General features: G+C 43.1%; 1 protein-coding gene across 1 annotated transcript; it reads left to right on the top strand.

Annotated features, from left to right (window-relative positions):
* The first annotated feature begins 1,095 nt into the window (after positions 1-1,095).
* On the top strand, positions 1,096-8,939 carry LOC139159950 (zinc finger protein ZFP2-like). The gene is made up of 2 exons (XM_070737441.1): positions 1,096-1,165; positions 6,410-8,939. The coding sequence occupies exon 2, from the start codon at positions 7,000-7,002 to the stop codon at positions 7,918-7,920; it is 921 nt and encodes a 306-aa protein (XP_070593542.1). The 5' UTR covers positions 1,096-1,165; positions 6,410-6,999; the 3' UTR covers positions 7,921-8,939.
* Positions 8,940-22,415: the final 13,476 nt, after the last annotated feature.

Below are 22,415 nucleotides of genomic sequence, written 5' to 3'. Positions count from 1 at the left end.
GGAGACTTGTCAAAAAGAAATCAAACCTAGAATCAAGTAAAAATTTATTTTTAGTGAGAAAAATCAGTAGAAATGTCCCGCCTCCAGAAGTTGTGGGTCAATGGGGTTTTTAAAGAGGAGATTGAACATCATTTATCTGGAATGCTGTAGGCTCTCCTGCTTAGAGAGTTGGCCTTTTCCAACTCTATGTCATTATGTAGGAATTCATAAACATTTAGGGCTCAGCACATAGCTTAATTTCACAAGCTAAATGTCATATTTCACTTTCACATGGATCATATTTCATATTTCACTTTCACATGAGGTATAACAAGCAGGAAGAGGGAGATTGTGATCCCGCTATATAGAGCGCTGGTGGGACCAGATTTGGAATACTGTGTTCAGTTCTGGAGACCTCACCTACAAAAAGATATTGACAAAATTGAATAGGTCCAAAGACCGGCTACAAGAATGGTGGAAGGTCTTAAGCATAAAACATATCAGGAAAGACTTCATGAACTCAATCTGTATAGTCTGGAGGACAGAAGGAAAAGGGGGGACATGATCAAAACATTTAAATATGTCAAAGGGTTAAATAAGGTTCAGGGGGAAAATGTTTTTAATAGGAAAGTGAACACAAGAACAAGGGGACACAATCTGAAGTTAGTTGGGGGAAAGATCAAAAGCAACATGAGAAAATATTATTTTACCGAAAGAGTAGTAGATCCTTGGAACAAACTTCCAGCAGACGTGGTTGGTAAATCCACAGTAACTGAATTTAAACATGCCTGGGATAAACATCCTAAGATAAAATACAAAAAATAGTACAAGGGCAGACTAGATGGATCATGAGGTCTTTTTCTGCCGTCAGTCTTCTATGTTTCTATCACTTGGAAAGGTAGATTGCTAGGACTCATAACGTGATAGCATTTAATCAGTGAAAACCTCTTACGAGCATGTTAGATAAAGGCAGAACTCCACCTATCGGGAGATGGCAGTCACATATCAGTAACTAGAAAGCCCTTAACAGGCCTATGTGGTTGAGCTTAAAGGAGTTAAAACCATTGAGTACAGCATTGCTAGAAAGAATGAGAGGAGGAGAACTTCTTCCGGATCACTCATGGGAGGAAGGTTGTATGCAGAGTAGCCTTTCTGCTCTTCCCAGGGTGAAAACAGCATCTGGAAGGTGAGTTGATTGTTGAAGAGGCTGGGAGCAACTCGGGTTGTTCGGTTTCCTCCTGATGTGGAGGCTGAAGTATGTAAGCTGCTGCTACATGTTCCTTCCCTCCCCAAGTTTTGAATTCACTGGTGCCCCGTGTTTTAACATTGGTGACTGCAATTTTTTGCTGGTGAGAATATTTAAAAAGTCTCCTTCAAGTTAAGATGAATTCCTTGCATCTAGAAGATCTGTGTGCTAAAATTAAATCACTTAATAGAATAGAATGATTGGAGAAACAAGGAATTTGTCTTTGGTATATATAAATGCTCACAGTCTACATAAGATTCACGAGGAATAAAAAGATAAACACTTGGTGATAGTCAGGGTTACTATTAAGCTATCAAATCGTACTAGGAAACAAGGAAAAAACTATAAATTGGAAGATACAAGCACATGGTTATAGTAATAAGTGGGAAGATACTATTAAGGAAGAGAATAATAATAATAGAGGCTTAGTAAATTATTTGATAGTGTTGTGGGAATTAGTTATTAAGCAGGGTAATGGCAGTCTGTAGTTTGTTGCATCTATTTTTTCTTTGCTTTTTTGAAGATGGGAACTAGATCAGTCCTCTGGCAGCTCCCTGTGCTCCAGGATTTTTGAAAGAAATCTGTGTTAGCAAAAACTTCAGAGGAGAAGGATTTAGGGGTAGTGATTTCTGAAAGTCTCAAAATGGGTGAGCAGTGTGGTCGGGCGGTAGGAAAAGCAAGTAGGATGCTTGGCTGCATAGCTAGAGGTATAACAAGCAGGAAGAGGGAGATTGTGATCTCACTACATAGACCGCTGGTGAGACCACATTTGGAGTACAGTGATCCCTCGGTTAGCGCGGGGGTTACGTTCCAAGACCTCCCGCGCTAACCGATTTCCGCGTTATACTGGATGCGGAAGTAAAAACACCATCTGCGCATGTGCGCCCTTTGTTCCATGGCCGCACATGCGCAGAAGGTGGAGCGACGCAAGTTCGGAGGCTGGCAATGCAATGGTGATTTTTCCGGGCTCCTCGCCGCTACCCACAGGGCAGCGCTGGCGGCAATGGCAATGGCAACCCTCCCTCCTTCCCTCCTCTCCCTCCCTCCTTCCCTCCTTCCTTCCTCTCACCGGCTTTCTTGGGGCAGCGCTGGCGGCAATGGCAATGGCAACCCTCCCTCTTTCCCTTCTCTCCCTCCCTCCTTCCTTCCCTCCTTCCCTTCTCTCCCTCCCTCCTTCCCTCCTTCCTTCCTCTCACCGGCTTTCTTGGGGCAGCGCTGGCGGCAATGGCAATGGCAACCCTCCCTCCTTCCCTTCTCTCCCTCCCTCCTTCCTTCCCTCCTTCCCTTCTCTCCCTCCCTCCTTCCCTCCTTCCTTCCTCTCACCGGCTTTCTTGGGGCAGCGCTGGCGGCTATGGCAATGGCAACCCTCCCTCCTTCCCTTCTCTCCCTCCCTCCTTCCTTCCCTCCTTCCCTTCTCTCCCTCCCTCCTTCCCTCCTTCCTTCCTCCCTCCCTCCTTCCTTCCTTCCCTCCTTCCCTGCTCCTTCCTTAAAAAACACTTAAATACAGTATGTAATGACAGAATAAAAAACCCCAGCCCTTACCTGCGTTTCCCTCATCTGCATCGCCTCCTTCTGTGTCTTCAAGACGGTTGTACAATTGCTGGGCCTTGGTCCTTATAGTGTTGGTATCCAAAGCAATGCTCTTTTTGCGGCAGTCTTGTACCCACAGGGACAAAGCAGCTTCCATCTTCATAAGCCGTTTGTTTCTAGGCGTCACCATTCTTTTTGCAGCCTTGTTGAATGCCATCAGAGAACTTTGCCTTATCTTTTTCTCGTCGTCCCGAATGGTTCGCACACTCGATTCGTTGATCCCATACTGCCGACCAACATCTGCATAAGAGCGTCCCCCTTTCAGCATGTCCAAAATGTCAATTTTCTCTTTAATTGTGAGTATCCTCCTGGTCTTTTTAGCGTCGCCGCCTCCACTCCGTGTGCAACGTTTAGGAGGCATCTTCCAACAAGTCTGAACAAGTTCCAACAGTTGCAAAGCTTTTTTTTTGCGTTTGCAACGATTGGTCGAGATTTTGGCCAATCAGCAATCAGTATGATGTCATCGGGCGGGAAAAACCGTGGTGTAGGAAAAAAAACGCGGACTTATTTTTTAATTAATATTTTTTGAAAAACCGCGTTGCAGCGTTTCGCGCTAATCGAGAACGCGCAAATCGAGGGATCACTGTACTGTGTTCAGTTCTGGAGACCTCACCTACAAAAAGATATTGACAAAATTGAACGGGTCCAAAGGCGGGCTACAAGAATGGTGGAAGGTCTTAGGCATAAAACGTATCAGGAAAGACTTCATGAACTCAATCTGTATAGTCTGGAGGACAAAAGGAAAAGGGGGGACATGATCGAAACATTTAAATATGTTAAAGGGTTAAATAAGGTCCAGGAGGGAAGTGTTTTTAATAGGAAAGTGAACACAAAAACAAGGGGACACGATCTGAAGTTAGTTGGGGGAAAGATCAAAAGCAACGTGAGAAAATATTATTTCATTGAAAGAGTAGTAGATCCTTGGAACAAACTTCCAGCAGACGTGGTAGATCAATCCACAGTAACTGAATTTAAACATGCCTGGGATAAACATATATCCATCCTAACATAAAATACAGAAAATAGTATAAGGGCAGACTAGATGGACCAGGAGGTCTTTTTCTGCCGTCAGTCTTCTATGTTTCTATGTTTCTAAGATATAATTCAGTGGTTCTGAGTTCTTTATCTGCCACATTTAACACATGCAAAGTGTCAGTGCTTCAAATAACAATCCCAATGAAATCAAACTCTGAGGCTTGAATTTCTTCAAAGCTAATTTTTATTAGAGATATTTTATTAGAGATTAGAGATATTGCCACATCTGTGAAAACCCGAATCTGAGAGCTTCCAAGTTTTGCACTGCAATGTGCCCATCAAGGAATGGCCCAACTCACTCATCCCCCCCCCTTTGTTAATAGCTGGAGCAATCTATTCTACATATTGTTGTGGTTAGCTCTGGCCCAGCTCCTGCCCCAAGGACTGTGGATGTGGGGGAGACACCCACATGCTGCAGGCCTGTTTTCCCCCGGTGGAATCTGCTGATGAAGGCTCCTCTGACCAAGAAGACATGAGTGACAGGGAGGAGGAGAGTGGGGCAGACAGCTCAGAAGGAGATCAATTATCTAGCTCCTCCTTGGATTCAGAACAAGAGTTAATGATACAGCCACGCATGCGGAGAGCGATGTATAGGCAACAACAACTGAGAGATTATTATCAAAGAAAATGAGGCCACCTGTGGTTGGGTGGGGCTGTGGGAATTAGTGAGGCTGCCATAAATAGCAGCCTGTGGGTTTGGCCATTGAGGAGGATTATCTGATCGTTGTGTTTCGTGACTGCTTTACTGACTTTGACCTTTTGTGTGCTGATTTTTCCCCGCTTTGAAACTAAACCAGAGCTAAGTGTGTTTCACTTTGTGAAAGAAGAAGGACTGTGAATGGCCTCACAGCTGCAAGCTAAGTATCACAGAACTGATAAGGGACTTGTACAAATTACCAGTTTGTTTGGAGACAAGTGCTCTTTGCTATACCAAAAGAGGGCTTGGTTTAAGTGAATTTTCATTATAAAGAACATTGTTTTGAATTTTCAAATGTGTGTGTGTCTGAAATTTGTACCTGTGAATTTTTGGGAGGATTCTACCAGAGAGCCTGACAGAACACTGCCCAAGACCCACACGTCCATCACACAGTCCAATCAGGTACATCCAAAATTGAAGATGCCTCACAGTAACTTCCTTGCAGTTGCAGGGCAAATTGGCTTTGATTCTATGGAAAGAATGTTATTTAGACTAAAACATATCATCTACTCCATGGAATCCTCCCTGCCATTTTCCCACAGTAGAAATTCTGGCAGGCCAGAAGGCTCAAGATGGCTTCCAGGTCTAATAACAATGATAATGATAATAATAATAAAAGGCCTATGACTCCCTGCCACACAGCTGGGTCATCAAATTCTTAGAAACTATAGGCATCAGCAAAAATATTACACCATTCACTGAAAAAGCAATGAAACAATGGAAAACTGCGTTGGCAGTAAGAAATTAGAATTATGGAATGGGTAATATTAAGACAGGGATTTTTCAAGGGGATTCACTTTCACCCCTCCTCTTCATCATCGCAATGATCCTGCTATCAGAATTTTTTTTTAAAAATATAACTTGGATACCAAATAGCCAAAGATGCCCAAAAGAATTCGCATTTATTATATATGGATTATTTGAAACTATGGAAAGTCAGAAATAGAAATTCAATCATTGACCAATACAGTCCAAATATTCAGCACAGATATCTCAATGCAGTTTGGCATGGGAAAACGTGCCACTTTATCTCTAAAAAGGGGCAAAATCACTACATGTGACGGAATTGTGCCTGCCTGATGAGTTGACCAATAATAGGTCTGGCCATTGCTTCAAACCTGACCCTCCCCAACGCAGGAGAGAGCAATGGCAGAGAAATAGGGAGGCAGCAGGGGAAGGCATTGGTGGTGGGGAGGGCACTTTGGAGGAGGCTGACTGGTGTGGGAGGGGAATGCTGGCCCGGAAAGCTTCCACCGTGTGAAGGTTGCTAGGCAACAACAACTGAGAGATTATTATCAAAGAAAATGAGGCCACCTGTGGTTGGGTGGGGCTGTGGTAATTAGCGAGGCTGCTATAAATAGCAGCCTGTGGGTTTGGCCATTGTGAAGGATTATCTGATTGTTGTGTTTCATGACTGCTTTACTGACTTTGACCTTTTGTGTGCTGATTTTCCCCCGCTTTGAAACTAAACCAGAGCAAAGTGTGTTTCACTTTGTGAAAGAAGAAGGACTGTGAATTGCCTCACAGCTGCAAGCTAAGTATCACAGAACTGATAAGTGACTTGTATAAATTACCAGTTTGCTTGGAGACGAGTGCTCTTGGCTATACCAAAAGAGGGCTTAGGTTAAGTGAATCTTCATTATAAAGAACATTGTTTTGAATTTTCAAACGTGTGTGTGTCTGAAATTTGTACCTGTGAATTTTTGGGAGGATTCTACCAGAGAGCCCGACAGAACAGTAGTCAATTAATGTAAGAAATTATTCTAGCATTGTGGCATGTTTGCTTTTTCATTGTAATGTATACTTCTTTTTTCCACATCTTCTACAACCCTTTTACGAACAATTTCATTTGAATCTTACAGACAAAGAGGATGTCAATAAGAGCACGCTGGACAACTGAGGATAACAAGCAACATTGAAAAGCAAAGCAAAATGAGAGAGAAATAAAAATATTCTCCATTTCCTTCAGAAAACCACACATTTCCTCTCCTTCCACAATATGTGAAAGACAAAGGGTGTGTGTATTAAAAAGTGGTTTTGAACTGGAAAAAGTGGAGTATGGAGGACTCAAACATACATTACACAAAAATGTTCTAGAAGATTGTTTTCCATTTCAGAAAAAGAGGGAAATATCTGGAAGTCAGTGAGGAGGAAAAGGTCAATTGGATAAGCACATAGGGCAGACAGTAAGGTAGGCCTTGCCCTGAGAGGAAGAAAATTGCTTAAATCAAAGCACCACAAACAAGGGCTCACACATATTTTTCATCTTCTTAAGAATATCAATGGCAGAACCTCCATAGATGTGCTTATATTGAGAGAAGCAGACTTCAAATGACCAGTGATTATGAAGGGGAGAATCCACTCTGGACAATAGCCATACTAATTCTGAGTGTGGTAAAATCTCAGGTCACAATTGCTCCTTTTTGGTTCTGGAAGAACCCACACAGGAGAGATGTCCTACGAGTGCTCCCATTGTGGTAAATGCTTTAGCAAAAATGGCAACTTAATGATGCATCAGAGGACTCATACAGGAGAGAAACCCTTTGAATGTCCTGATTGTGGGAAAAGTTTCAGTTATAATTCCAGCCTGGTGAGACATCAGAGGACTCATACAGGAGAGAAACCTTTTGAATGTTCTTTTTGTGGGAAAAGTTTCAGTCACAATCCCAGCCTGATAAGACATCAGAGGATTCATACAGGAGAGAAACCCTTTGAATGTCCTGATTGTGGCAAAAGTTTCAGTGAAAATTCTGACCTGGTAAGACACCAGAGGACTCACACAGGAGAAAAACCCTTTGAATGTCCTGATTGTGCGAAAAGTTTCAGTCAGAATTCCTGTCTGGTGAAGCATCAGAGGACTCACACAGGAGAAAAACCCTTTGAATGTCCTATGTGTGGAGAGAGTTTCAGTCAGAATTCCTGCCTGGTGAAGCATCAGAGAACTCACACAGGAGAAAAACCCTTTGAATGTCCTGATTGTGGGAAACGTTTCAGTCAGAATTCCAACTTGAGGAATCATCAGAGGACTCACACAGGAGAAAAACCCTTTGAATGTCCGGTTTGTGGGGAAAGTTTCACTCAGAATTCCTGCTTGGTAAATCATCAGAGGATTCACACAGGAGAAAAACCGTTTGAATGTCCTGATTGTGAGAAAGGTTTCAGTCAGAATTCCAACCTGATAAGACATCAAAGGATTCACACAGGAGAGAAACCCTTTGAGTGTCCGGTTTGTGGGAAAATTTTCAGTCTCAATTTCAACCTGAAGAATCATCAGAGAACTCACACAGGAGAGAAACCCTTTGAATGTACTGATTGTGGAAAAAGTTTCAGTTACAATTCCAGTCTGGTAAGACATCAGAGAACTCATACCTGAGGTAACCCCTTTCAGTGTTTTGATTGTGGGAAAAGTTTCAGTGAGAATTCCCACCTGGTGATACACCAGAGGACTCACACAGGAGAGAAACCATCTGTGTGCCCAAGAGCATGGGGAAAGTTCCGTTTAAAATTTCCACCTCATGAGACACCGGATAAATCACAGAGGTGAGAGATCTTTCAAATGTCCTATCTGTAGATGATCTTCAGGTATAAATCGTCCCTTATTTCATACAAGGAAATCCCCCTGAAGGAAATGTTGATGAGTTTAGAGAAGGGTTGAATTAAATTTTATTTCTCATGTTCAAGTCATTTAGCAGAACAGCACACCTAGAATTGTGCATCCAATTCTGGTCACCTCAATAGAACCCTGAGTCACCTCAGCAGAAGTCAGCTGTGCTGAGTCTCTCAGGAGTGGGCAGCATATAAATCTAAATAAATAAACCTGCCCCATGATGCTATGATTCTATGAGGAAATTTAGAAAATAGGTACATAGTAGCCCCATAAACGTGCTTGCGATAGAGGGACCTTTTTTTAAAAAAAGGTTACTTTCTTCAGAAAATTAATATACAGTACAAAATCCAATAAAAGAAAACAAAATTCAAAAGCAAAACAAGGAGAGACAAAGCATTTTAAAAGAAAAATGTGCATTAAAAAAAACACAAAACCAGATTTACTTATACTACCCACCACCCCACTTGAATATTCATAAATATATTGGAGCAAAATTAGTTTCTTCCCCTTGTGAAGAAGGCCCAAAATTTACAAACTTCTACTTCTATTTACAACAAATTCAACACTCATCATTATTCAATATGGAGAGTTAATGTAATTAACAGATGAACCAAGTTCAAATTTAAACATCAAAGCATTTTGTTAACAATCTACTATTCCATTTAATTTGTATAAAGTTTAGAATGTTTTCTAACTTACTATCACCAGAATCATTGTCTCTGATTTGTCCGTGATGAAATTTCTTTGTTTGATTCTTATTAATAAAACTTTTTTTGAAAATTTAAGTTGAGAGTGATAAGAGAACAACTGTGTCTTATTCTCCCAAATCACAAAACCTCTTGATCGATCCATTTTCCAAATTGTTTTCCAGTTAGATATGGCAAGTCCATACCCCAGTTTTCTTAAGAAAGCCCAGTTCATCTCACATTGAGTCTGTTAACTCCAAATCATAGTTCCCTCTAAGCTGAGCAGTGAGCAATGGCTCACTTAAAAATCATCATCAACTCAGAGTTTTTCAAACCTGCCCAGAAGCCGAGAGGGAAAGAGTGAGAGGGAAAGAGTGCCGCCCAGTCCCGAAGGGACTGCCGCTCAGACATTATACTTTTCCGCCCACCTCCCAAAAAAATTAGAGGGAACACTGCTCCAAATCTGTAGAATCTACATCCCCTTCAGACTTTTCCCAGCCATCTGGGTAGGAAAAGCAAGTAGGATGCTTGGCTGCATAGCTAGAGGTATAACAAGCAGGAAGAGGGAGATTGTGATCCCCTTATATAGAGCACTGGTGAGACCACATTTGGAGTACTGTGTTCAGTTCTGGAGACCTCAACTACAAAAAGATATTGACAAAATTGAACGGGTCCAAAGACGGGCTACAAGAATGGTGGAAGGTCTTAAGCATAAAACCTATCAGGAAAGACTTAATAAACTCAATCTATATAGTCTGGAGGACAGAAGGGAAAGGGGGGACATGATCGAAACATTTAAATATGTTAAAGGGTTAAATAAGGTCCAGGAGGGAAGTGTTTTTAATAGGAAAGTGAACACAAGAACAAGGGGACACAATCTGAAGTTAGTTGGGGGAAAGATCAAAGGCAACATGAGAAAATATTATTTTACTGAAAGAGTAGTAGATCCTTGGAACAAACTTCCAGCAGACGTGGTAGATAAATCCACAGTAACTGAATTTAAACATGCCTGGGATAAACATATATCCATTGTAAGATAAAATACAGGAAATAGTATAAGGGCAGACTAGATGGACCATGAGGTCTTTTTCTGCCATCAGTCTTCTATGTTTCTATGTTTCTATCCTGCAGTTTCCAAACCATGGTGAGGGGGCTTTTAAGAAGTGGTTGTGCTCGCCACGGGAGCTTCTAGGGAAGAGCTCAGGCTCACAAAGGGATTTATTTGTGTGCTCTCATAATCACAAACTCCTCCATCAATGTGAGAGGAAGGGGATCTCCCAGAGCAGAAATGTTTTTTTCTCATCATGATTCTTTACATCCCTCTCGGTAATCCACCAGCTACAAATAACAACAGTTATTTCCCTCCCTGTGATGTTTCCAGCAAATGACATCCACTGCAAATGGCTTTTTTCTCTAGTAGTCCTCTATCAGGGAATTATACAGCATGTTTCCAAAGGAAGTCAGAAACACTGAGGCAAATTTCTAGTTTTTTATGAATAAATATACAGTGATACAAACCCCTCGTCATACAACTGATGGGACGGTGGGACAAGGTAAGACGATATATGACGAGCAGAATCCGAGACCAAGCTACAAGAAACAAATTGGAATCACTCTATAATATGTAAATAGATATATTGCTCTTGGGTCAAGTGGACTATACAAGAATACCCCCGATTTGGTGGTGGGGAATGTGTGTGTGGATGATGGGCACATTTCACTATGCACTGTTTTATGTTGTGTGTAATATAAATTTCTTAAAAATTAATTTAAAAAAAATTTAAAAAAAAGTCATACAAACTTTTCGAGATACAAACCTGGGGTTTAAGATTTTTTTGCCTTTTCTTCCAAACTATTTTCACCTTACAAACCCAAGCCACCGGCACTGGGATGCCCCGCCTCCGGACTTACGTTGCCAGCGAAGTGCCCGTTTTTGCCCTGCTGGGATTGCCCTGAGGCTCCCCTCCATGGGAAACACCACCTCTGGACTTCCGTGTTTTTGCGATGCTGCAGGGGAATCCCAGCAGCGGAAAAATGGGCATGTCGCTGGCAACGGAAGTCCAGAGGTGGGGTTTCCCAACGAGGGGAGCCTCAGCGAAACAGCAGCATCACAAAAACACGGAAGTCCGGAGGTGGGGTTTCAAGGATTTCCGTGTTTTTGCGATGCTGCAATTTCGCTGAGGCTCCCCTTGCTGGGAAACCCCACCTCCGGACTTCCGTTGCCAGCGAAGCACCCGTTTTTGCACTGCTGGGATTTCCCTGCTGGGATTCCCCTGCAGCATCACAAAGGTCCCAGTTCCCACCTTCCAAGTTGGGAGCTCCCAAAACTGGGTCAAGGTGCCGTCCTTGGCTCAGAGTGAAGCATTTAGGCGCTGGAGATTCACGAGTGATTGACTTTATGAGATGAGTACTCCACTTCTCTGCTCACACAATAGAATCCCTTACACTGCCAGGCTCAAACCTTTGGGCTTGGACAACATACATCTACACTACCTATGGTCTGACCTAACCATAGTACACAAAATTGAGTGCCTATTACCTATTAACAACTTCTTTAGCTTCAATCTCAGTAATACATGGGCAAACAATCTATTCAAACTCAATTGCAGAAAATACGACTTCAGCAACAGAATGGTCAACACCTGGAAAAACATTTAGGCAAGGAAAAAAACCCACTCTTAGTAGCCCTCACCTTTGTCAATGTGCCCATCAAGGAATGGCCCAACTCACTCATCCCCCCCTTTGTTAATAGCTGGAGCAATCTATTCTACATATTGTTGTGGTTAGCTCTGGCCCAGCTCCTGCCCCAAGGACTGTGGAGGTGGGGGAGACATCCACATGCTGCAGGCCTGTTTTGCCCCCGGTGGAATCTGCTGATGAAGGCTCCTCTGACCAAGAAGATATGAGTGAGGGAGGAGGAGAGTGTGGCAGACAGCTCAGAAGGAGATCAATTATCTAGCTCCTCCTTGGATTCAGAACAAGAGTTAATGATACAGCCACGCATGCGGAGAGCGATGCATAGGCAACAACAACTGAGAGATTATTATCAAAGAAAATGAGGCCACCTGTGGTTGGGTGGGGCTGTGGTAATTAGCGAGGCTGCTATAAATAGCAGCCTGTGGGTTTGGCCATTGTGGAGGATTATCTGATCGTTGTGTTTCGTGACTGCTTTACTGACTTTGACCTTTTGTGTGCTGATTTTTCCCCGCTTTGAAACTAAACCAGAGCAAAGTGTGTTTCACTTTGTGAAAGAAGAAGGACTGTGAATTGCCTCACAGCTGCAAGCTAAGTATCACAGAACTGATAAGGGGCTTGTACAAATTACCAGTTTGTTTGGAGACCAGTGCTCTTGGCTATACCAAAAGAGAGCTTAGTTTAAGTGAATTTTCATTATAAAGAACATTGTTTTGAATTTTCAAACATGTGTGTGTCTGAAATTTGTACCTGTGAATTTTTGGGAGGATTCTACCAGAGAGCCCGACAGAACACATATCAAAAGATTTACTTTTAATATAACTATATTAGGAATTGCCCAAAGCCCTTTCATTGGAACTGAACCCAGAGGATGATTGCTTCCAACAATTTGGCACCCAAGAGATGGGGCCCTAAGCAAACCTCTCCAAAGGGATATGGCTTAGGTAAGCTTCCTTTGCTAGCAACAGACCCATTGAAGTCTGTGGGTTTTTCTTGGACCTTGGCCATTTGAGAGGTAAAAATAGGAGGAGGGGGAAGGAAGGAAGGTGAAAGGAGGGAGAAGGAAGGTGAAATCAGGAGGTGGAAGGAAGGTGAAAGGGGGAATAGAAGGAAGGTAAAATCAGAGGAAGGAAAAGGAAGGAACATAAAAGGGGGAAGGAAGGAAGGAAGGTAAAATCAGGAAGGGGAAGGAAGGAAGGTAAAATCAGAGGAGGGGGAAGAAAGGAAGGAAGATAAAATCAGGAGGGAGGATGGGAGGAAGGAATAAGGATGTGGAGGTGGTTCGTGTGACTGGGTGCAAGTACATGATGTCAGGTTGGCCGTGCCCACCCAGGTTTTGTGGCTGATGCTCTGTGGGAAATGGGTTCTGTGGAAACGAGTGGTTACGGTTGCTGACTCCTGATCTAAACTAACAACAACAAAAGATTTAATGCGCTTCCTGCATCATTTTTATTACCTCCATGATATTAACCATTCAATTGTTAAGGTATTCAAGACTTCTAAATCCCTTGCTGGCATACTCCTTATAACAGAGGTAGCAGATCACATGAAGATACATATGAATAAAATCCATTTATATCCATCAGTAGGGCTTATATAGGGTATTAAGAAAGGGAAAGAGAGAGAGAAAGGAAAAGAGAAAAAGAAAAAGAGGAATGGGGGGGGAGAGAGACAAGAAAAAGAGAAAGACAGAAAAAAGAAAGAAAGAGGAAGGAAGAAGAGAGAGAGAGAGGAAGGAAGGAAGAGGAAGGAAGCATCAAATCCCTGCCACTAGACATGGCTTCAGAAGACACTTTGAAACAGCAGAGCTGGAAGATATCTGGAAGAGGTCATTTAGTCCAACCCCGTGCTAGAGCAGGAAACCTTACATTGTCTGGATTATTTTGGTGCCACTAACAGGTCCTATGGCTGCAAAAGAAGCCCAAATCATCTCCCCTCCATCCCTGTGCTTGAAGGTTGGTATGAAATGTTTGTGCTGAAATGCTGTGTTTGATTTTCATCAAACGTGGCACTGTGCATTATAGCCCAATGTCTCTCCTATGGTTTCATCTCTCCAAAGGACAGTGTTCAAGAGAAGAAAGTAGAACAGTTATTAAAATACATGGAAAGTAGTGAAAGTGTGCAAACTCTCTTGATACCAGATTTTCAAATCATCAAAAATATAAAATTTGTAATCCAGAACTGTACCAGGCAGTCATATGAAGTCTGTTATGCAGTATTTCACATATACTCCACCCCATGTCCAGTCAACGAAGCAGTGGAAGTGATGTGCCGGTGCCTGGAGGCTGTTGGGGTCTGGATGGGTGTCAAGAAGCTCAAACACAATCCAGACAAGACGGAGTGGCTGTGGGTTCTGCCTCCCAAGGACAATTCCATCTCTGCATCCATAACCCTGGGGGGGGAAATTATTGACCCCCGCAGAGAGGGTCCGCAAATTGGGCATCCTCCTTGATCCACAGCTCACATTAGAGAAACACCTTTCAGCTGTGGCAAGGGGGACGTTTGCCCAAGTTCGCCTTGTGCACCAGTTGCGGCCCTATCAGGACCGGGACTCACTACTCAGTCACTCATGCCCTCATCAACTTGAGATTCGATTACTGTAATGCTCTCTACATGGGGCTACCTTTGAAAAGTGTTCGGAAACTTCAGAAAGTGCAGAATGCAGCTGCGAGAGCAATCATGGGCTTCCCCAGGTATGCCAATGTTACACCAACACTCCACAGTCTGAATTGGTTGCCGATCAATTTCCAGTCACAATTCAAAGTGTTGGTTATGACCTATAAAGCCCTTCATGGCATCGGACCAGAATACCTCTGGGACCGCCTTCTGCTGCACGAATCCGTGACCAATTAGGTCCCAGAGTTGGCCTTTTCCGGGTCCCGTCGACTAAACCAGCGTTTCCCAACCGGTGTGCCGCGGCACACTAGTGTGCCGCGAGACATCGTCAGGTGTGCCGCGGCGAGAGGCGGCGGAGGAGAGTGGGCGGATCAGGCGGGCAATGGGGCAGGGCGGAGAAGCCAGGGGTGCGTTTGGCCGGAGGCACCTACTGCCGCACCTCCCTGCCCCTGCCTCCCCACGGTGCCTCCGGCCAAACGCGCCCCTGGCTTCTCCGCCCTGCCCCATTGCCCGCCGGATCCGCCCACTCTCCTCCGCCGCCGCCTCCTGCCTTGGGGCGAGCAATCCGGGAGTCCGGGACTGTGTGGCTTTGCGCCATGAAGAGAAAACAGCAGCAGGGAAAAGTCGGCCGTTTTCTCTTCATGGCGCAAAGCCACACAGTCCCGGACTCCCGGATCGCTCGCTTCTCCGGTCAGCAAAGCCATCTGCCCAGGAAAGCGCCGCGCTGGCCGGAGAAGCGAGCGATCCGGGAGTCCGGGACTGTGTGGCTTTCCGCCGGGCTAACGGGAGGCGGCGTGAGGCTGGGCGCTGGGGACGTCTGGGAGGGCGAGGAGGCTGATGGCTGCTGCGCACTCCACTCTCTCTCCGGCTCTCTCTCGCTCTTTCTTTTTCTCTCTGTTGCTGGCGTGGTGAACGAGAGAGAAAGAGAGAGAGAGAAAAAGGAGGGGAGAGAGAATGAGAGAAAGAAAGCAAGAGAAAGAGAGGGAAAGAAAGCAAGAGAGAGAGAGAAAGAAAGGGGGGAAGGAGGGAGAGAGAAAGAGAGCAAAAAAGAGGAAGAAAGAAAGAAAGAGGGATGGAGAGAAAGAAGGGAAGGAAGGAAGAGAGAGAAAGAGGGAGAAATAGAGTGAAATGGAGGAAGAGATTTTTTTTTTGTCCAAACTTTTCTTTAGCCCCCCCGCCCCCCCCTTCAGTGTTCCCCAGAATTTTGAAAACATGAATAATGTGCCGCGACTCAAAAAAGGTTGGGAAACACTGGACTAAACAATGTCATTTGGTGGGTCCCAGGAGAAGAGCCTTCTCTGTGGCAGCCCCGACTCTCTGGAACCAGCTTCCCCTGGAGATGAGAACTGCCCCCACCCTCCTTGCCTTTTGTAAACTCTTTAAAACCCACCTTTGCCGCCAGGCATGGGGGAATTGAGATATCTCCCCCGGGCCTATACAATTTATGTATGGTATGTTTGTGTGTAAATGTTTTTAAATTATTAGATTTGTCATGAATTGTTTTATTGCTGTTGTGAGCCGCCCCAAATCTACGGAGAGGGGCGGCATACAAATCTAATAATTTTTTTTTTTAATTTTTTAAATTAATTTTTAACAATTTTTATATCACACAACATAAAACAGTGCATAGTGAATTGTGCCCACCACCCAGACACACACACATTCCCCACCACCAAATCGGGGGTGTTTCTTGTATAGTCCACTTGACCCAAGAGCAATATATCTATTTACATATTATAAAGTGATTCCAATTTATTTCTTGTACCTTGGTCTCGGATTCTGCTCGTCATATAGCGTCTTACCTTGTCCCACCGTCCCATCAGTTGTCCCAACTCAGTTTCATTATCCGAATTTATTCTTTTATCCATAATTTCAAATTGAATATGGTTCACCATGTACCTATACCAATTTTGCATTGTCCATTTTGTCGTATCCTTCCAACCCAAGACTATTACTGCCTAAGCGCTTTCTATTGTTGCTTTTTTATTTCTCTAAATTCTCCCATCGCATTGCTTTTAACTAGTACTGCCATTTCCTTAGTGATTGTCCATTGTATATTTAGCATTCTATTGATATCCTCTTTCACTTTCTGCCAAAATTCCTGCACTATCGGGCATTCCCAAAACATATGCATAAACACTCCTTTGTCTTGACCCCCAACAAATCTAATAAATAAATAAAATAAATAAATAAACAACTGCAGAGACTGTGGCAAGAAAGGTGGTAAAATGAGGCAGAACTCAATAACCTTACTACTCAGGAGACAGAAACAGTGGCTTCCATTGGAGTCACAACAGAAGTCAAGGATTATCTGTCTGACCAGTGCACTCTTAGAATCAGATCAGGAGTCCATTTTGAAGCTCCACAGAAAACATCTAGGGGAGAAGGCAGGTTGTCCTCGACTTACAATCAGTGTTCCCTCTAATTTTTTTTTTGTGGGGGTGGGCGGAAAAGTATAGTGTCTGAGCGGCAGTCCCTTTGGGACTGGGCGGCACAGAAATAATAAATAAATAAATAAACAAACAAACAAAAAACCCACCCTGTTTTGCCTTAGAGAATTTCAAAATAAAATACTGTACTGTGTGTCTATAACAGTGAGCTCATAATAGGGCAACTCTATCAATATCAAAATGCCACTTAAATAGTTGAGCTAGTTTCAAATTAGATTTTGATTTTCTTTCTCTCTTCCTTACTCCCATTCTTTTTCTTTCTCTTTTCCTTCCTCTCTTTTTTCTATCTGTTTCTCTCTCTTCCTCTCTTCCTCTCTCTCTCCTTCCCTCTCACTCTTTCCCTCTCGGCTTCTGGGCAGGTTTGGAAAACTCTGAGTCGATGATGATTTTTAAGTGAGCGATTGCTCACTGCTCAGCTTAGAGGGAACTATGCTTACAATGGTTCATTTACTGACTGTTCAAAGTCGCAATGGCCCTGAAAAAAGTGACTTATGCCCTCTTTTCACACTTAGGACCTTTGCAGCAGCCCCATGATCGCGTGATCAAAACTTGGCCGCCGTTTCATATTTATAAACGTTGCTGTGTCTTGAGGTCACGTGACCCCCTTTTGCGACCATCTCACAAGCAAAGACAATGGGGGAATGGGGGGAGAAGCCAAATTCACTTAACGGCCAGGTTTCTAACCGATCCATCCCCAGGCATGAAAATGTGCCACTCAGACATTATACTTTTCTGCCCACACCGGAAAAAAATTAGAGGGAACATTGTCCCTAACCCTCCCCCCACCCGAACTGTAATCCAAAATCAGTTCTTCTTTGTATGTTTTTACGGCCTATAACAACAGCGGTTAGGTTATATTTATATATATAAGCATAATAAGGACAATTAAAGTTATAATCAACTCTATATCTTAATTTTATAAGAATTCTAAGATCTAGTAACATAATGTTCAATATTTACAGCTATTATTTCTCCTATTGTCAACCCATGTGTAGAATTGTTTCCAAATGAATGATTCATCTTTATTTTTAAGTTCTTATGTTAATTTATCCAGTTCTGCACAATCATATATTTTTTTGATCATGTCTCTCTCTGTCGGTATACAGTGTTCCCTCGATTTTCGCGGGGGTTACGTTCCAAGACCTCCCGCGAAAGTCGATTTTCCGCGAAGTAGCGGTGCGGAAGTAAAAACACCATCTGCGCATGCGCACCCTTTTTCCAAGGCCGTGCAAGGGCTTGAAGTTGGAGGCGGGGAGCGACGAAAGTGCGGAGGCTGTCAAAGATTGATTTTAATGTCGGCCACCCACCCAGCGCCTCCGACCTCCTCGACGCTACCCCCCGCCCGCCCAATTTGCTCCTCTTACCGGCTTTCTTGGGGCACGAGTCCTCCTGCAGCAGCGCTGGCGGCTATGGCTTCTCTGCCTCCTCATTTGGCCGCTAGCCGCTCTGAGTGCTTTGAGAATGCCCGCCCCACCCCTCTCGTAGTCCCTTGGCTGAGAGCGCTTTCGTCCCAGCTGTCAGCGAGGGGGGCTGCAGGAGGCGGGACAGGCGTTCTCACAGAGAGCAACAGACAGAGCGAGATGGAAAGGAGAGAGGGAGAGAGAGAGGGAGAAAGAGAGAGAAAGAGCAAGAGGGGGGGAGAATGGAAGGTAGAGAGATGATAGAAAAAAGGGGAGGAAAAAAGAGAAATGAAAAAATGATTGAAGCAGAGAATGACAGGAAAGAGAGAGAGAAGTGACTCTTGATTGAAAGCATACAGTATGGTAAAAGCACTTAAATAATGACAGAATAAAAAACCCCAGCCCTCACCTGTGTTTGAAAATGGTTCAAGAGTTCACACACAAACACACACACACACACACAGGTAGGGGGGATTTGCATACAGGTACAATATTCATTCATTCATTCACTCATTCATTCATTCTTCTATGTCACTCAGTCCCAACACTTTTAACCCATAAATTACCATTTCCCATCCCCTTAATTACCATTTCCCCTTCCCATTACTGTACAGTACTGTACTGTACCTCTACCTGTTACCTGTACTCACCATTGAATAAGACACTTAGTCATCCTGATAGTTATAAATGATAATTATTTATTTACATTTTGGGGGGGGGTTTATTTGCAAAAAATATTAGCATAACTAGGATAACTAGGGATCTTCTTCTATCACCATTTCATCGGGCACTTCTACAATGGACGCTGAAGGTGATGGTGTGACAGACCTCTTGGTTTTCGTGACAAACATAGTTATGGGTAGTTGTTGGCGCAGTTTCTTTTTCTGGGCTAACATGGCTCTGTATGGTGCAGTGATGTTGTCAAGGGAGGCCTTAAAGTGTATAGAACGAGTCATGTTGGGATCCCAAAGTTCCACAATCTGTTGGAGATGTGCAGCAGTTCTGTGCACTTCTGCAAGCCGCTCAAGCGTTAGGCCAACATCATCTTCTTCCTCAGCTTGTTCAGCTTCCTCTTCTTCACTCGCTGACCTGGTCAGCTCCTCCAGATCTTTGTCTGTCAGCGGTAGGCCATGCTCATCAAGCAAACCATTGACTTCATCTGGTGTCATGTCAATGAAGCCTTCTCCACCCAGTGCCTGTGCCAGCTTCACAGATTTCTGGACTGCAGCATGTTGAATTTCTTCGGGAGCAAATCCCTTGTAATCATGCACCACTTCTGGCCACAATTTCTTCCAGCAGGCATTCATTGTCTGTGACTTCATATCCATTAAGGCATTCTGAATGTTCTTCAGACACGATGCGATCGTGTACTGACGCCAGTAGTCCTTCAATGTGAAGTTTTCATCAGCGTCCATTGCTTCTACGAGACTTCCAAGGGAATTGCGTGTGTACAGTGCCTTAAATGCACGGATAACACCTTGATCCATCGGCTGGATAAGCGATGTGGTGTTTGGTGGCAAGAATTAGACTTGTACCCCAGCATGTTCATGTGCCAGGTCATCATGGCCTCCAGCATTGTCCATTAGGAGAAGCACTTTGAAATTGAGTCCTTTGCCAGCCAAATAATCCTTCACCTGTGGGATGAAGCACTGATAAAACCAGTCCCGCGTGAGGGCTTTTGTAATCCATGCTTTAGGACAAGGGTAGGGAACGTTGGCTCTTCTATGACATGTGGACTTCAACTCCCAGAATTCCTGAGCTGCATGATTGGCTCAGGAATTCTGGGAGTTGAAGTCCACATGTATAGAAGAGCCAACATTCCCTACCCCTGCTTTAGGATTATGCATCCAGTACACTGGCAATGCATTCTTATTTCTGTTCTTGAGGGCTCTTGGATTTCGTGACTTATAAATTAGCTCTGGCTTCATCATGAAGCCTGCTGCATTTCCACACATGATCAAAGTTACCCGATCTTTCTGGGCCTTAAAACCAGGGGCTTTGGCTTCATCTTGCATCAAGAAAGTCCGTGAAGGCATCCTCTTCCAGAACAGGCCTGTTTCGTCCATGTTGAACACCTGTTCTGGAAGGTAGGCCCCTTCTTCAATTAGGTCTTTAAACGTGCCATGGACGTACTGCTCGGCTGCACCTGTATCTGCTGAGGCAGCTTCTCCGTGCAATGACACACTCCTCAGGCCATAGCGCCGTTGAAATTTATCGAACCACCCTTTACTTGCTGTGAACGTGGATGGGGCCGAAGAAGCAGTAGATGTTGATGGCTGGGGGTCTTCTGAGTCATCAGCACCTTCATCAGCATCTTCTTTTCCCTCATCTGCATCGCCTCCTTCTGTGTTTGCAAGACGGGTGTAGAGTTGCTGTGCCTTTGTCCGTATGGTGTTGGTATCCAAAGCAATGCTCTTTTTACGGCAGTCTTGTACCCACACGGACAAAGCAGCTTCCATTTTCATAAGGCATTTGTTTCTAGGCTGCCTTGTTGAATGTTATCAGAGAAGTTTGCCTTATCTTCTTTTCGTCTTTCCGAATGTATCGCACACTCGATTCGTTGATCCCATAATGCCGACCAACATCTGCATAAGAGCGTCCCTCTTTTAGCATGTCCAAAAGTTCAATTTTCTCCTTAATTGTCAGCATCTTCCTGCTCTTTTTAGTGTCGCCGCCTCCACTCCGCGTGCAACGTTTAGGAGCCATCTTCCAACAAGTTGTAACAAGTTGTAAAAGTTCCAAAGCACGCTGGGATAACACCACTGATTGGCCGAGATTTCTGTCCATCAGCATTGTCGGGTGAAATTTTTGCAATGACAACGCTGATTGGCTGAGATTTCGGTGCATCAGCGTTGTCGGGCAAACTTTTTGCGATGGCAAAGCTGATTGGCTGAGATTTCGGCCAATCAGCAATGACAGATGTAATTTTGGTGATGACGTATGATGTCATCGGGCGGGAAAAACCGTGGTATAGAAAAAAAACCGTGGACTATTTTTAAATTAATATTTTTTTAAAAACCGTGGTATAGCCGTTTCGCGAAGTTTGAACCCGCGAAAATCGAGGGATCACTGTATCTTCTTTTTTCCAATTTTGTGCGATGCATATTCTAATTGCTGTGATTATATGTTGGATCAAATAGTAATATTCTTTTTTTATTCTTAGATCTATTATGCCCAATAGAAAGATCTCTGGTTTTAATTTAGTGATTTCGTAAACCCATAACTTAATTTTTTTCCAAATTTTCTTTATTTCAGGGCATGTCCACCACATGTGGAAAAAGGTTCAATTTTTATTTCTGCATCTCCAGCAGTCCAGTTTTAATTTGGGGTATATTTTTGCTAGTCTGGATGGTGATAAATGCCGCCTATAGAACATTTTAAAGATATTCTCTTTAAATGCAGTGGATTTAGTCATTTTATAGTTTTTAGACCATTTCGAATCCCATTGTTCTAAGTATATGTTGTGTCCCACATTTTTTGCCCAGCTAATCATATTTCCTTTAACTATTTCTATTTCCATTTTATATTCAATCAGGAAGTTATATATTCTTGTTATGAAGTTATTTTCTTCTCCTAATATTAATTTATCCAAATTTAAAAAATCCTTGAAGTTTAAATTCTTGCCCTTTGATTTTCAATCCTGTAATCTCTGGATTTATACTGATTTGGTTTAACATTGTTTCGATTTATAAGATATACAACAGTGGTAGGGGGCATTCCTGACGTACACCTTTCCAGATCTGAAATGATTCAGTTAGTTCTCCATTAACCATAATTCTTGCAGATTGGGTGTGATAGATGGTTTCTATCATTCTAACAAATTTAGAGCCAAATTTCATTTCTTTTATTAATTCATGCATGAATTCCCATCTCAAACTGTCAAATGCTTTTTGTGCATCTAAAACTTTAAGGCCATAGATTTCTCTGGGTGTGCTTCATAGAATTCTAGTATGTCCAACACTGTCCTTGTATTGTTTCTGATGTATCTACCTGGCAGGAATCTGTTTTGATCTGTGTGTATCCTGCTATTTAAAATTGGTTTTATTCTATTTGCCATGATGGTCATAAAAAATGTATAGTCTACATTGAGTAATGATATGGGCCTATAATTTTGTATTCTCTGTTTTTCTAAACTGCTTTTCAGTGCTTCTGTCCAGGATCTTGGTATTTCTAAGACCTCTAACTAGTAACTAGTAGTATTTTCTCTAAAGAGTCTTTTAGTTCTGTATAAAATTCACTTGGTATACCATCTGGTCCTGGTGCTTTACTGTTTCATTATTGCATTTTCTAGTTCAGTTGGGGTTATTTTTTTATTTAGTACTGATCTGTCTAATTCTGATATCTCTCCTAAGTTTGCTTTATTTATGTATGCTTTCAATTGTTCTTGTGCTATGTCTTCCTTTTAATATACAGTG

Source organism: Erythrolamprus reginae, chromosome 2 (assembly GCF_031021105.1).
Source record: "Erythrolamprus reginae isolate rEryReg1 chromosome 2, rEryReg1.hap1, whole genome shotgun sequence".
Lineage (NCBI taxonomy): Eukaryota > Metazoa > Chordata > Lepidosauria > Squamata > Dipsadidae > Erythrolamprus > Erythrolamprus reginae.
Note: the sequence above shows the minus strand (reverse complement) of the source record. Positions and strands in the feature narration are given on the sequence as shown.

Bases quoted from the DNA above. Each gene is read 5' to 3' on its own strand.
- LOC139159950 (XM_070737441.1), top strand. From the start codon at position 7,000: ATGTCCTACGAGTGCTCCCATTGTGGTAAATGCTTTAGCAAAAATGGC.